Source organism: Oryctolagus cuniculus, chromosome 11, assembly GCF_964237555.1.
Source record: "Oryctolagus cuniculus chromosome 11, mOryCun1.1, whole genome shotgun sequence".
NCBI lineage: Eukaryota > Metazoa > Chordata > Mammalia > Lagomorpha > Leporidae > Oryctolagus > Oryctolagus cuniculus.
Genome location: NC_091442.1, coordinates 97,241,206 through 97,255,162, shown reverse-complemented (window position 1 = coordinate 97,255,162; position 13,957 = coordinate 97,241,206). Strand labels below are relative to the sequence as shown.

General features: G+C 51.6%; 1 protein-coding gene across 1 annotated transcript in view; it reads right to left on the bottom strand.

Moving 5' to 3' along the window:
• PLXNC1 (plexin C1) overlaps positions 1-13,957 on the bottom strand; it is a 159,374-nt gene that overhangs the window by 51,679 nt on the left and 93,738 nt on the right. Inside the window, exons 10-15 of the mRNA XM_008256886.4 lie at positions 13,341-13,480; positions 10,156-10,335; positions 7,801-7,888; positions 5,037-5,240; positions 4,725-4,910; positions 2,642-2,744 (exon numbers count right to left, since the gene is read on the bottom strand). Coding sequence (XP_008255108.4) covers positions 2,642-2,744; positions 4,725-4,910; positions 5,037-5,240; positions 7,801-7,888; positions 10,156-10,335; positions 13,341-13,480 — 901 coding nt within the window. The remainder of the gene's footprint in view (positions 1-2,641; positions 2,745-4,724; positions 4,911-5,036; positions 5,241-7,800; positions 7,889-10,155; positions 10,336-13,340; positions 13,481-13,957) is intronic.

The window sequence follows — 13,957 nt, the reverse complement described above, 5'->3', positions numbered from 1 at the left end:
GGCTCAATCAATAAGAGAAAGAGGGAGGAGCGTGTTTGAGAGCGGGGTCGATGGGGAAACTGGAAAACTGTGTTTAAGAGCTGCATTTTATAAAAAGAAAATTTCCCATGAAGAGGTCACTCTAAGAGGAAGATGCTAAAATACAACATTAAAAAAAAAAATCCACTCATCTTAAAAGGGAAAACTAAATCAAATAACCTTCACTTGTAACCAAAGATCCCAGTTGGCTGAAAAGTAATGAAATCAGCCCAGTTGCCCCGCAGCCGCAGGCCACTCATATTGTTCCATTCTTTTTCTGATGTTTCTAAACATCCCTGGAGAAATAAGGCTGTGCTGCAGATGCAGAAAGAAACCTCAGGTCCACACAGCGGGCTGCACTCGCGCAAGCCCAGCTCGCCTCGCGCTAACAGGGCGCCATGAGCTGGGAGCTGCCAAGATCGGGCTGCTCCTGCCACCTGACTTCGCTTCTCATTGTGCTGGCAAGGCAGTACACGGAAGGGAGCTGGTGCTTGGGCTCAGGTCCCTGCTCTGTCATGTGCGAGCTGGGTGACCCCCCGGGAAGTTCTTCGCATCTCTGTGCGCGGCTGCTTTATCTGTCCGAGTGCCCGCCTCATCGGGATGCTGGCAGACGGACAGTAAGTAAGTTACAGAAAACAGAGAGAACTCACACTTGAAGAAAAGTAAGTACTTGACAACCAAGGACCATTACTCCTTGAATTGCCCCTCTTCTAACAGCGATTACATGACACAAGCGCTCTGCTACCTTACACGTAAATGATGTGGGGAGAAACAAAGTCAATTATGGTCCTTCACTGGACCCGTTCACACAGCACGCTCTGTGCACTTCCCGGAAAGTGTAGGATGTCAGTGGTTCCCAAACTTCCTTGCCCGCGGGACCCCCCTTTTCAGGGGTGTCACCTGGGACCATGGTTGCTCAGGCTGCCCTTTGGGCAACCCTGGTTCACACACGCCAAGGAAGCTGGGAGGTTGCGGCCATAATGCAGGGAGTTTTTCCACAGCAGACGTCTCTGGGGGACATCTCGGAGGTGGCAGGCCCCGGGCCAGCTGGGACCGACTGCAGGTGCGGGTTGCACACTCCTGCCTGGAGTCACCGCAGGGAGGGGACCAGGAGGGCAAAGGGCTCTGCAGATCCAAATGCAGTCAAGAGCCCTGTGTCAAAACCAAGCCCAAGCCACCTTCAAGGGCAGCAGCAATCCCCGCAAAGTGGAGGGAGAGGCACAGAGAGCCCCGAATGGGCAGGGAGAAGCGGGCAGCTTCCCGGGACGCCCCTAAGTAGACGCGGCTCCTGGCCAGGCTGGCACAGGTCGTTAAGAGCCCCGCGGGTCTAGCCTGTGTGGGTAGCCTCCTTTCTCAGAGCCGACAGACAGCAGCCAGGAGTAGATGGAATTGCCAAGCCTGATTCTGGATTGCAAATATACAACAGGGGTGGGCAACTCGGGGGAGGGCATTATAAAAAAAAATCTGAAGCGATCATCCGCAGGGCAAAACGGGGTGCCGGCAGAGCGAATTCATCACATTAAGCCAGTTAATTACACACATAAATCTTTCCCTCACTGGACTGTGAACAACGCGAGGGGAAGGGCCGGGCCTTAACTCATCTCTAGATCCAGAGATTGGCACAGCTGTAGCAGCAGCATAACAGATGCTTAGTAAACAAGAGACGGATGAATGCAGGAAGGAGTGAACGAATGAGAGGAGGCTATGGAAGAAAACAGTAGCATCCGCCTCCATTCGCCTAAAACGTTACAGCATGAATGGCTGCATCCAATCAAAGGACACGAAGGGCCAGCTTCGTTGGTGGAGGGAATTCTTTTTTCAACGAAGGATGGGGGGAAACAGAAATGAAAGGCAGCTCAGAACCAGAGGTTGCAAACCAAATGGCCACAGGAACCAGACACTCAGATGGATCAAGTGGTCTGGAAGAAGTTAATAGGGAGCGGTGGAGACTGTGGTGAACACCCAAGGAGCACACGGCCTGTCTGGGAGGGCAGCTGCCTCTCAGCTCCAGTAAACTGACGCTGTGGAAAAACTGAGATTCATGGATCCCAATCTTGCAAACTGTCAAGAGATTTTTTTTTAATGTAAATCATCTAATTTTCAAATGTTGTCAGCTTCTCTCAGACTTGAAGAAATGTCCTGTGGCCAAATAAAACCCAACAGTGAGCCACATAGGTCAAGGGGATCAGCAGGGGATTTCGGCACGCTGGGGAGCCTGGGAACATGTCAACAGGTGACCCCGATTTCACGTCTAACGTCTGGTTCTGCCAGGGAAGGCAGGGCTGAGGTGGAAGTGGGAGGCAGCGCCTGCTGAGGGGAGAAGGTGGGAGGAGGGAACCCAGCCCTGGGAGTCTGGAACCCCAGAGGAATTCTAAGAGAATGACCCAAGCGGGCATCTGCGGCCGTGGCCCAGGCCAAGTGGAGTCTGGTCCTCACACCCCAGGACCCCATCTTTGAAATGCACTCTTGTATTCACGAGGCCTCCTTAAAAATGTGCAGAAAGCGCTCAGCCTTCCCCAGAGTTCTGATCTGAGTTCTCCCCCGTTCACACTCAACGGCAGCAGAGAGCCTGAGAGAGGCCGCTGGGGAGGATTCCTTTGGCCAAACTACACAGGGCACTTACCAAAAATGACGATCACCAGCAAGACGGGGAGCACGATCAGAAAATACCACGTGGAGGGGACCGACTCCTGCTCCACAAACAGCTCCAGGTTCCCCAGCTTGACCTGCAAGGACAGACAGCATCACCAGACCCCACGGAGCCGGGGCCCCCACGATGCGTTCCACCCGAGCCCGAGCCCGGGGAGACGGCTGAGCTCCAGTCCCCTCTCGGGGACAGAAAGGAACAGCCCAAGGGCCTAGGACCAATCGGGAGGAGGCAGCCCGAGGGTGAGCAGCACCCCGACACTTGCTTCCCAGGGAGCAGCCCAACTCTTGCCTCCTCCTCTCCTTGCACAGTCAGGGTAGGCTTATTTTGAATAACACACCCTATGGTAAAAGCCATGTGGGTCGTGCTGACCCAATGACCCCTGAGGGACTTTTTCAGGCTTAGCATGCTTGCTTGCTTGCTTGCTTGCTTTTCTTTGAGATTTTATCTATTTATTTGAGAGGTAGAGTTACTGACAGAGAGAGGGAGAGAGAAATCTTCCATCTGCTGGTTCACTCCTCAAATGGCCCCAATAGCCAGAGCAAAGCCAGGAGCCAGGAGCTCCTTCTGGGTCTCCCATGTGGGTGCAGCGATCCAAGGACTCGGGCCATCTTCTACTGCCTTCCCAGGCCAGAGCAGAGAGCTGGATAGGAAGTGGAGCAGTTGGAACTCAAACAGGTGCCCATATGGGATGCTGGCGCTGCAGGTGGAGGCTTAAGCCTACTACACCACAGGGCTGGCCCCTTAGCTTGCTTTCTTTGTCGTTAGAAAAGTTCCCTGAAACTTGGAAGGGAACACACAAAGGCACAGTTCCCTCCCGGGAACCATGGCTTCCCATGGCACCACGGACACATCAGGCAGGCTGCTGCTTTGTGACCTTTGTCTAGAACCTTCTACCCTGGCCAGCACTCCACTTTCTCCCTCCCTGGAGGCCCTCCATAGGCGTTCTCTGGCCACCGTGATCAAACAGGTGGCCCTGGGCGCCATGTTGCTCCATTTATCTCTGCAACCATCACCACCTCCTACCACACTTTTTCTCTTCCTTTCTTTACCAGGAGTCTCTTTAGGTAAGCAACTTCCTGGCGGGGCTTGTGGCTCCGCTGCTTCCTGCTGTACTGCCGCCACAGCGCAGACCCTCAGGAGCCAGAGAGTCAATGAAGAACGCAAGCCCTAGCCCTTCGCCGCTGCCATGGAAGCGGAGCCCGCCGCCTGCTACCGTGGCGTTTCTCTCCGCCAGTGTCCCTACACTGCACATGTGGCCCAGGGAAGCTCCAGGAAGCCCACAGTCTTCCCACGGTCACACAGCTGTCCCCTGCCACAGCCGGGACAGGAACACATGTTTGCTGTGACTTCTAGTTTGATCTCCTTCGGCCTTGTCCTTGACCCAATTATTTAAGACTCCAGATCATAAAGCATTTTTTATGGACACTGTGTGGAGCCCCACAGGGCATGAACACGAGAAGGTGCGTTCTGATCGGTTTCCCTTCTCCCTGGTCTCCCAGCTTTATTGTGGGACATAAATTTCCCAGTGATGGGTCCTTCTAATGCGTCTGGGAAAAGATTCATCCCAGAAAGCAGGACTTCAGGGGGAGGGGAGGAGGGAGAAGCAGCCCATGACCCTGGGATTATCTGGTCGGTGTCAGACCCTAAAGCTGCCCTGAGTGTGCACACGAGCTCCTGCTTTGGGCTTTGACTAAGACCTGTCACCTCCACGTTTGGGAACAGAAAGACAGTTCATTCATCAACGGGTCTGCAGACTGAGCTGCAGATGCTACGGGCTCAATCTATGGCGAGAACAAAAGCTATCAAGGCTCATTGGTATCGCAGACAATGGTGTGTTCAATGCTGTGACACGGAGAGAGACGCCCGGGTGGATTCTGCCAGCTCGTTCGTTTGGAGGCGCTTGCTGTGCTTGGGCGTGCAGCACCAGCTCTGTCCTTCTTCTATTTAAAGTGAAGATGTAAACATCCAGGGAAGATCGCACCCTGCCTCGGGGTTAGCCAAGGAGTTATCCAAAACCCAGCGCAGAAGCGAGCAAGGGGCACTGCCCGTGACTTACGCGAACTTTCCTGGACGAGGTGGCGATGCTGTTCGCCGCAGTGATGTCTTTGACTTTGCAAAGAATGGTGGTGAGATCCTGGTTTCTCGTAATGTTTTCAAAACTGCAATTCAACTGCCCGTTTTCCCCGTGGAAGAGGGTAATCTCAATGTCTCGCTTAGAAATGTTGAAGTTGTCATTTTCTTTCTGTGAAGAAGAAGAAGAAGAAACCGAAGAAGAAGAAGACATCAGGGCCCAAGTGTGAGCCCACCTTGCCTGTCCAGGGGGCCCGGGACCACCCCCATCCCCCGCCAGCCCACAGAAGAAACGTACTTGAATTTTTACTGCCAATTCTGTGTCCACCTCCGAATCCACTCGGTACCCTGTAAATCGGGGGTCCTCGAGGTACTGCAAGGTCCCACAGTCCAGGTAAGTGTCTTGCACTCTCAGCTTCACCGTGACATTCGTGCGCGCTTTTGCGCTCTTTAAATTGGGGGCTAAAAACCTGCAGTGAGTCGTCACGCAGTACTCAGAGACCTGGGAGAGAAGCAAAAAGCATTGAAAAACCTTGCCGAAGTGCCTTGGCTCTTGTCTCTTAAAGAGCCACGAGACCGGTGCAGCCCGACTTCTAGAAAATGGGAATAGTGACGCTAACCACTCAGGGGCCTAACAGGAACTTACAGGAAATGAGAGAGGGGCTCACCCCATGAAGTGGGGGTTACACTGCACGCGATGACGCCTGCGGAAGTGTCAGAATAGCACACGGTAACCCTCCACACACGCTGTTCGTATTGCTGCTGCTATTGACGATGGAAACCATCAGCAAGTTCTCCCATAGAAGAAGCTATGCAGGAACAAGGCAGGTAGTGAAGAAGGAAGACACTGGCTCAAAGGACTTCTGCGTCCCTGGAGCCAGCATGGTGGAGACCTGGGGAGCTATGGGAAGGGAAGAGCCAGCCCCTGACCTGCCTCTGTTAGGGAACCTCCTGCGGGCTTGGGCAGAAGTCACTGACCACAAAGAGGAAAGGCTGTTCAGGCATTAACAGCAAACAGGAGAAAGCAAAAGTAAAAGGGACAAGGAGTCCCCCAAGAGGAGACCGCGGAGATGGGGAACGATGCAGAAGGTATAGCCTCACCTACCGGTGTATTTTAACAACCCACAAATACACCAGCATTTGCAGGGGCCCGGGGCCCGGGGAGAGGAGGTGGGCAAATGCCTGAAGAGCAACTGCCCTTTTCTTCCTGAGGTCGCTGCCTAGAGGAGGGGCAGGGAGATGAGAGGCCGCGGGGGGCAGAGGCTGGGACAAGCAGGACCTGCTTGCCACCCTGGCGCCTCCCACGCTGTGGCTGCCACCAGGGTGGAAACCACAGCGGTCCTCCACGGCCACCGCGCCTGCAGGCTGGCCTTCACAAGGACGTCTTCTAGAAAGATCACGGCTCAGCAACCCCCAGTCCCGTTCTCCGCAAGGCACTACACCTTCACACCAGTGACCAACTCCTACCACCCAAAACGCTCTTTGTGGGTTTTCCAAGCAGCCACCTCTCGCGGCCACCCTGTTCTCTTTCTTCTGCCCGATCCCAGCCTAAGCGTTCTTTTCTCCTTCCTTGGTGCTCTCACTCCAGCCATGTTGCCCCACTTTTCCTTGAACGATCTCCCCACGCAGACAAGCCTCAGCACTGCCCACCACTCCAGATCTGTCCAGGGAGGAGCTCAGCGGGGGGGCCGGCCTGCCTCTGAAGCCCACCTGGCACAGGAGGCCAACACTGACATTTATTATTTCTTTTGAAAATCAGAGTTACAGAGAGAGATCTCCCATCCACTGATTCACTCCCCAGGTGACCATAATGGCCAGCACTGGGCCAAGCCGAAGCCAGGATGGGTGCAGGGGCCCAAGGACTTAGGTGAACTTCTGCTGCTTTTCCCAGGCCATTAGCAGAGAGCTGGATAGGAAGTGGAGCAGCCGGGACACAAACTGGTGCCTATATAGGATGCCAGCATTGCAGGCAGTGGCTTTACCTGCTATGCCACAATGCTGGCCTCCGGCAAACTATTTTGTTCACAGTGGGTGCTCCATAAATTCTACTTGACCCGGGAGTAGCATCTGAGAAGGACAGCAAGGCCACTGACAATGCCTCTGAACACAGGGTCATTGCATAGTCATCCAAGTGTGCAGCATGGGAATACGGCACTGCACGAGGCTGGGCACCGGCTCCGAAAGGGCGTCAGGAGGCTAGCGCGTGCAGGACGAAGCTGTGAGGCTGACACATTCATTGGCAAGCATCTGGTTACCCAGGCCCAAACCCACACTGGTCCCAGACAGGGACAGGTCTGTGGCCACGCTGAGATCTTCCGGCCTGGCGGGAAGTGGTCAGGCAGGGCTGCTCCTCTCACAGCGCTCATCAAGGAAAGGGGAAGAAAGAATGAGGAAGACATACAGGAAGGCTTTAGAAGTGCACTCGGGGGCCCCAACCTGTAACTGAAGTCCCTCTTCCCGCCTCTGACTCCTGGCATCAGCAGCTTCCATTGGAGGCTCCCAAGCACATCATGAGTCTCTGATGAGAGCGGGGAGCTGCAGGTGGGAGCCAGAGCCTAACACGGTTTCCACTGCGGGGAGACCAAAGACAGAGGAGGCCCAGCAGATGGGGTCCATGGGGCAATGGCAGGAGAAGGCAAGGTCTGTGGCAAGATTTCTGGGCCTTGAACAAGTCACCAAACCTGGGGGCTGGGAACCATACACACACACACACACACACACACACACACCCCACTCGGCACAGCAATGCCACCTTCTTGACCTCACACGCCAGCCCTGCAGAAAACGATCTCACACAGACTCCTAGGCACAGGCGGATCAGAGACCAGCCACAAGCCACAGCAGGAAAAGACGGCCTCTCTTGTCATGCCAAGTTCAGTTCTCTTTCCTCTGTGCCACAGCTTGCAGGATTCAAGTACAAGTGTAAGGTCTTGCTCATCTATCATGCAACAGGTAAATGATTATAATATCAGAGAAATAAAAAACAGCCCCCAAAATGGTTTCGTGCGATAAACACATCATCCCTGAGAATCACTATTAACACAAAGCAGTTGAAGACTTACGTTTATGTTCCCTTTTAACTCATGAGAAATGATTAAGTTGTCAATGACATCAAAATTTCTGCCCATGATGGTGATATTTTGACCACCACTGCAAGGAAAAAAAGGATCAGTAAGAGCGTCACAGTAAACACACAGGCATTTTGCATTTCGGAACCAAGCTATCAGCTGATTTGCATTTAATGCTAAACTCGGTAGGGTTTGAGAGAAAATGAACTGATTGTAATTTCAAACACAGGACAGTTTTACAAGTCTGAAGGATCCTGGCTGCAAATTCATGATCTTTAAGACATATAAATATAAAAGTTAAGGTCAGATCTTACTTTAAATGCCTACACTCTTTAACATCTGGGCTGTTTTGCCACATATAATCAGATCATCACCTGCACCTTGAAAAGGTGTCAATAAACAGAATTTTGTTTGATTGCTGTTTAATCTATATGAAGATTCTTCAATCTAACCATTTTCAAAATCAAACACCCAACCTACCAATTACAGTTTATTTAGGGAGACAGGGAACACGTTAGATAAGGTGAAATTATGAATGACATTAAAGATTTAAATTCCTATTTGGTAAACTAATGACAGCTGCATTTCTCCCTCCAAAATGTGGCCAAGCAGCTTCCGGTCCTCTCGGCTCCCCATCACATACGCCACAGTGGTCCTTGGTTGTGACATTAACAGCTGTCCATAGCTCTGGCTTTGCTTGTGCCCCGATCACAGAGGTCATTCGTTCTAGAGGACAGGAGCCCGGGGCATGTTAAGTCCAAGGGATGGCCAGTCCCCTGATGACAAGACCAGGAGGTAGGCATGAGCAGGTGAATCGTGTAGGGCAGAGAGAACAGGCGCAGGGCATTGGACACTCGCCACCCCCAGCCCCCAGCTGCAAGGGAGCAGGGCAGAGCTGACTTCCTGCCAAGCTCTGGACTTCACTAGAAAACCAAGCCAAGTTGTCCTGCTGATGGCCAGACTGCAGGGCCACATCCTTGCTCCGAGCACAGCGCCCAAGGCTCGGAACATCGCAGTAAGGAGCCTCTGAGGTCATAACAAAGCAGGGCACTGTGGTGCTGGCTCAGGCCACGACACACTGCCTCGCACCTGGGGCAGCCTGTCTGAACCTTCTCTGGGCCTCTGTTTCCTCCTCTACCAAAGGGACAGCCCAGAGTGGAGCCCTTGGGCTTGCCATGAGAGCAGACCCAGTCCACAGATGGAACACACCAGACACGCAGCGAGTGCTGCACCAACATCTGACTTCATTTATAGGACAGAGTTAGCCCCAGAGCGGGGGGCAGTGGCATGTGAGAGCCTTGGTTTTGAGATTTCGGTGTTCCCGACGCCACTGTCACGGGCCGAACCAAACTGTGCACCTGCAACATTTGTAGGAGGAGGCCCTCCTCTCCAGTCCTCCAGTAATTCAGACGGGGACTGTAGTTGGAGACAGGGACTTTAAGGAGGTGACTAATGTAAAGCGAGGATGGATGGCTGGGCCCAGTGGGCTCTAGTTCAAGGCCGGGGTCCTATGAGTAGGGATTCCGATGCGAGGACACAGGGAGGGGACAGCCATCTAAGAGCCAGGCCCAGAGGCCTCTACAGAAACCACCCTGCCACCACCTTGACTGCGCCTTTCCTAGGAGGAAGCCCACTTCCGTTGTGGAAGGGGCGCAGTCTGTGGTGCTCTGTATGGCAGGCCCAGCCAACCACAGCAGTCACCTCTCGCTTCATCTTACAGATCGGAAGGTCACAAGGGATTTTGCTCCGTTTTCTTTTTTTCTTTCTCTAAACAGGGCTTTGTAGCTTTAGGTGAGAGTGTTTTGGAAATTAGCTTCATACTGTGTTAGGTGAAGAAAATAGGGTTCTAGGACAAAATCTGAATGTGAATTTAAATTAACTAGGGAGAGATTTTTTAAAAGTTGGCTTTCTCTGGAGGAGTTTCCTTTGGAATCTCCAGCCCTCACTTAGGAAGCAGCTGTGAAATGCACCTGTTTACCATAGAGGTTATAAAGACAGAAGGAAGAGGCCTTTTATCCGGCGCACAAGGGACACGTGGTAGGCAGGGTGACAGATGTGTGTTAGAAACCAGGCTAATAGTTACCATGGTTGTGGGAACATTTGAGCCGTGAGCTTCCTGGTAGCCACGGCTAAGAGGAAAACAGGCTATGCTGATAGTGTTGGCCGTGCTTGGGCGAAGCATCCAGCTCGACAGGCAAGCATTCTTCCAGCAAAGAATCCTTAGGGGGATTCTGGGAGAAGCGCTTAGATAAGACTCTCACTTCCGGATTGGTCTCCGGGAAATCCACAACTGTTGTGCACAGGACTCTTAACCACAGTGGGAGAGAAACGCTGGGAACGTGGAAGTACCTGATCCAGGTGGTGGCAGGAAATAGCAGGGAGCAGTGCGGGAGGGCGATGTAGGACAGGGGTCCCACGGGAGAGCAGTTCCCACCATCGAACTGGATACACACGTGCTTCATCTCTTTCCGGCTTGACGGAAGCGAGAATTTCATATGGGTGTCATTTAGCACGTGGCTCACCCGGATCCTAGAAAGAGGTAGGGAAGATTTGTACGCGGCACAGACACAGTTGATTTCCCAAGGCTCCAGCCTATGATTTCCACTTGAACTACAGCACTTCCTGGTTGATCAGCGGAGCTGCAGGCAACTGCTGGTTAACCAGGGGCCACCGACCTGATTTGGTCTCATCTGGGGTGGGGAACTCTTTCTCCTGTACATTTTTCTCTTTTTCTTTGCATCCCCCTTAGAAGTGGAAAAGGAAGGAGAAGTAACAAGCGCTCTAGGCAGCCCGGATAGACAGTGGAACATGGCCTGGGTGTTAAATGACATTAAGGAATTACGGTTAATGTTGTTGACAATGACAATGGCATTGTTCTCATTGGTTAGATGTACACACACTCAAGTACTTGTGAGAGTCAAAGGATGGGTGTCTGGGATGTGCTTTCAAGTCACTCCAGCCAGCCCATCTCACCTTGCTGCACCCGCCCCCCAAAGCGGATGAGAGAGATGAAACCCCACCGACAAACTGTTGATCCATTTCAGAGCTGGGCATAGGTGCAGAGAGGCGGGAGGCGGAGAGGTTTACTACTCTCATCTCATGGGTAGCTTTGAAATGTTCAAAAAAATAGTCATTTAAAAAAAAGGCGTCCCAGACAAGCACTGGGACAAAACACGGACGACATCAGACAGAAATGGGGACTCTGCTGGTTAGGGGGCAGAGAAGCGCCACCAAGAGCCCAAGAGGTCTCCAAATCGTTCCGCACCGAGGCCCGCTGCCTCCTGCGGAGCCTCCAGAGTAGGAATTAGCTGGGACCGTCCTGGAGGCCCCTGGTGCTCAGAGGGAGGGAAAACAAAGCTGTCCGCGGTGGTCCCTCTGCGACCCGCGCCTGCCTCTGGATGTGGCGTCTACAGAGACCCCAGCAAGCAAACAGGCGGAGCGAGCTGCGCCTGCGCACCGCGCGGCACCTGTCCACCGGGTGAAGAGTCCATCACTACTCCCGCCAGGCTCTATGCCACGGGGAACCTTAGCGTCGCGGAGACACAACAGTATTTGCGTCGGTTGGCACTTCCAGCCCTTCACGCCCACACTTGCACATGCATTTTCAAGCCACGATTCTAGGGAGTTGCGTGGTCATTAAAATTCCAACTTGGAAGCAGAGAGGTGGAAATGTAGGTCGGCCCGCTACTAGACTTGTATTGTTTTCTCTTCAAAATGATTTTTTTTTAAAACAAAGTAGCATATTAAAAGAGTGTGGGATTAGGGCTTGGGCTCGGGTGGAGGATTAGCCGGGCTTCATGTTGGCTGCTCATGAACTTGGGTTCACCACACGGATGTGGTTACTGAAATGCTACGCGCGGAAAAGTCTCACATTTAATTTAATAACCGCGCTATCGCAAGACATATTTGGAATTGAAATGAGAGCATAAAGAATCAGAAACAGGGTATGCTCTAAGAGACGACATATTTTCCCGTGGGGCTGATTGCCTTTCAGTGACTACACAGGTGTCTAACTTCACCATCTTGCCGTGTAAGATGAAAGGTGTTTGCAGTAAGGTATTTAGCCAGGATAAATGGCACCAAGATACCTCTGTTGCATACATACAGCCTCTGATGAGTGCTGGCTCACTCTGGCAAATGGCAGAACAGAGCAAAGCCACTGAGGAGTGGCTTAGTCTTCAAGATCATGGACACTCGAAATTTACTGCAGTGAGGGGCCGGGGATGGCAGTGACACGCAGCAACCGAATTATAGCAGAACCTTCGGTAAACAAGCGTGGCAGATTAGAATGCTGCACAAATCTGTTGTAGTGGTTAAGAACCAAGACATCACGCTCCAGCAGATTGTCTGAAATGCACTTGCCGGATGGAAATAAGCTCAGTGTTAGACTTCGTGAAGACGGGAACATCTTTTACTTCAAATTAGCCCAAACTTATACAAGTTAACAAGCTGAAAAGTCCAATTTTCTGTTGTGTTATTATTGTGACATCTTTGCAGGGGGTGGGGAATTTTTTTCTTTTAAGTAAGGTTTATTTACCCATTGGAAAGACAGAATTAGAGAGAGTAAGAGAGAGAGAGACAGAGAGTGAGAGAGAGAGAGAGAGAGAGAGAGAGAGAGAGAGAATGAAACCTTATATGCAATGATTCATTCCCCAAATGGTTGCAATGGCTATGGTTGGGCCAGGCTGAAGCCAGGAGCCTGGAATGCCATCCAGCCCTCCCACCTGGGTGGTGGAGGCCCAGGTACTTAGGCCTCTTCTGCTGCTCTCCTAGGTGCATTAGTTGGGAGCTGCATTGAAAGTGGAGCAGCCAGGACTCAAACTAGCACCTGTATGAGAGGCTGGCATTGCAGGTGGGGGTTTAACCCACTGCACAACAACGCTGGTCCCAGGAGTAAGGTTTGGCACAAGGATGTCATGAGAGACTAAAGCTTTTCCCTTCAAAGTGCCATTGAGAGGCTGACTTGGGGAAATAATGCTGATGTGGCACGCTGCTCACATAGTCGGAGTGTTTTGTTCTCTGACAACTAATGTATGCACTAGCAAAATTATTTGGGACAAACTGGTATCCATATGGATGTCAGCACCCCAAATGGGTGCCAGTTCAAGTCCTGGCTGCTCCACATCTGATCCAGTTCTCTGCTAATGGCCCGGGAAAGCAGTGGAAGATGGTCCCTGCACCCACATGGGAGACCCAGAAGAAGCTTCCGGCTCCTGACTTTGGATTGGCCCAGCTAGGGCCTTTGCGGCCATTTGGGGAGTGAACCAGTGGATGGAAGACACATTCATTCTCTCTCTGCCTCTGCCTTTCTATAACTCTCTGTCTTTCACATGAATAAATAAATCTTTAAAAAAACTACAACAGAAGTTGTTGTAGTTACAGGAATTCTGTTATATCAAAATCTCAGACTAACTGGCCCACTTTGCCACAGGGAAATAATTTGAGTATATAAAGGTTATGATTATATTGAAATTCCTCTGGCACAGGTTTTCACTTTGTGTCCCCAAGGATAAGTCAGTAGTATTTCAACTCACACATCGTTATCGCAAGTACTGGTTCCTTGCAGGATCATTGTGATGTTGGACGCCCGGGTGAAGTTTGCTCCTGTAACTATCACGTTGCTTTTCCCCAAGGTCGATATCTTCTGGGGCTCAATGGATTTAACGTAGAAGACCTATTGGAAATAAAAGATGAAAACACGAGATCAAAGCTAAGAAATGGCATTTTTCCAAAAAAAAATCTGTTGATGTGCTGCAGCTCGAAGAAATCACTGGGAAATTATCACATTTTGCAAACACAAGCGGGCAGTGTTTAATGAAAGCAATGAATTCAAGGGAGAGTGCTGGAGATTCACGTCTCTCAACATGCGACAGCATGAGGTCAGACCAATTAGTCTTTGTCTCACAAGACAGTTGGAAATACAGTTGAAGAGGCTGACATTCTGTCGAAGAGTGAGATATCACTAGAGTTTCAACAATTCTCCCTGCCTCCCAGCCTCTGGAGGCTCACAAAATGAGCCAGAGGAAGGGAAAGAAAAGGGTCCACTGAAGAGGGCCAACAACAGGCGCATCGTTAAGTTGAAATAAATGTCATCCTAAATAAATTCAGTCCCCGAGAAAGCCGTTTGCATTTTTGTTTGTTTCCACTAGGC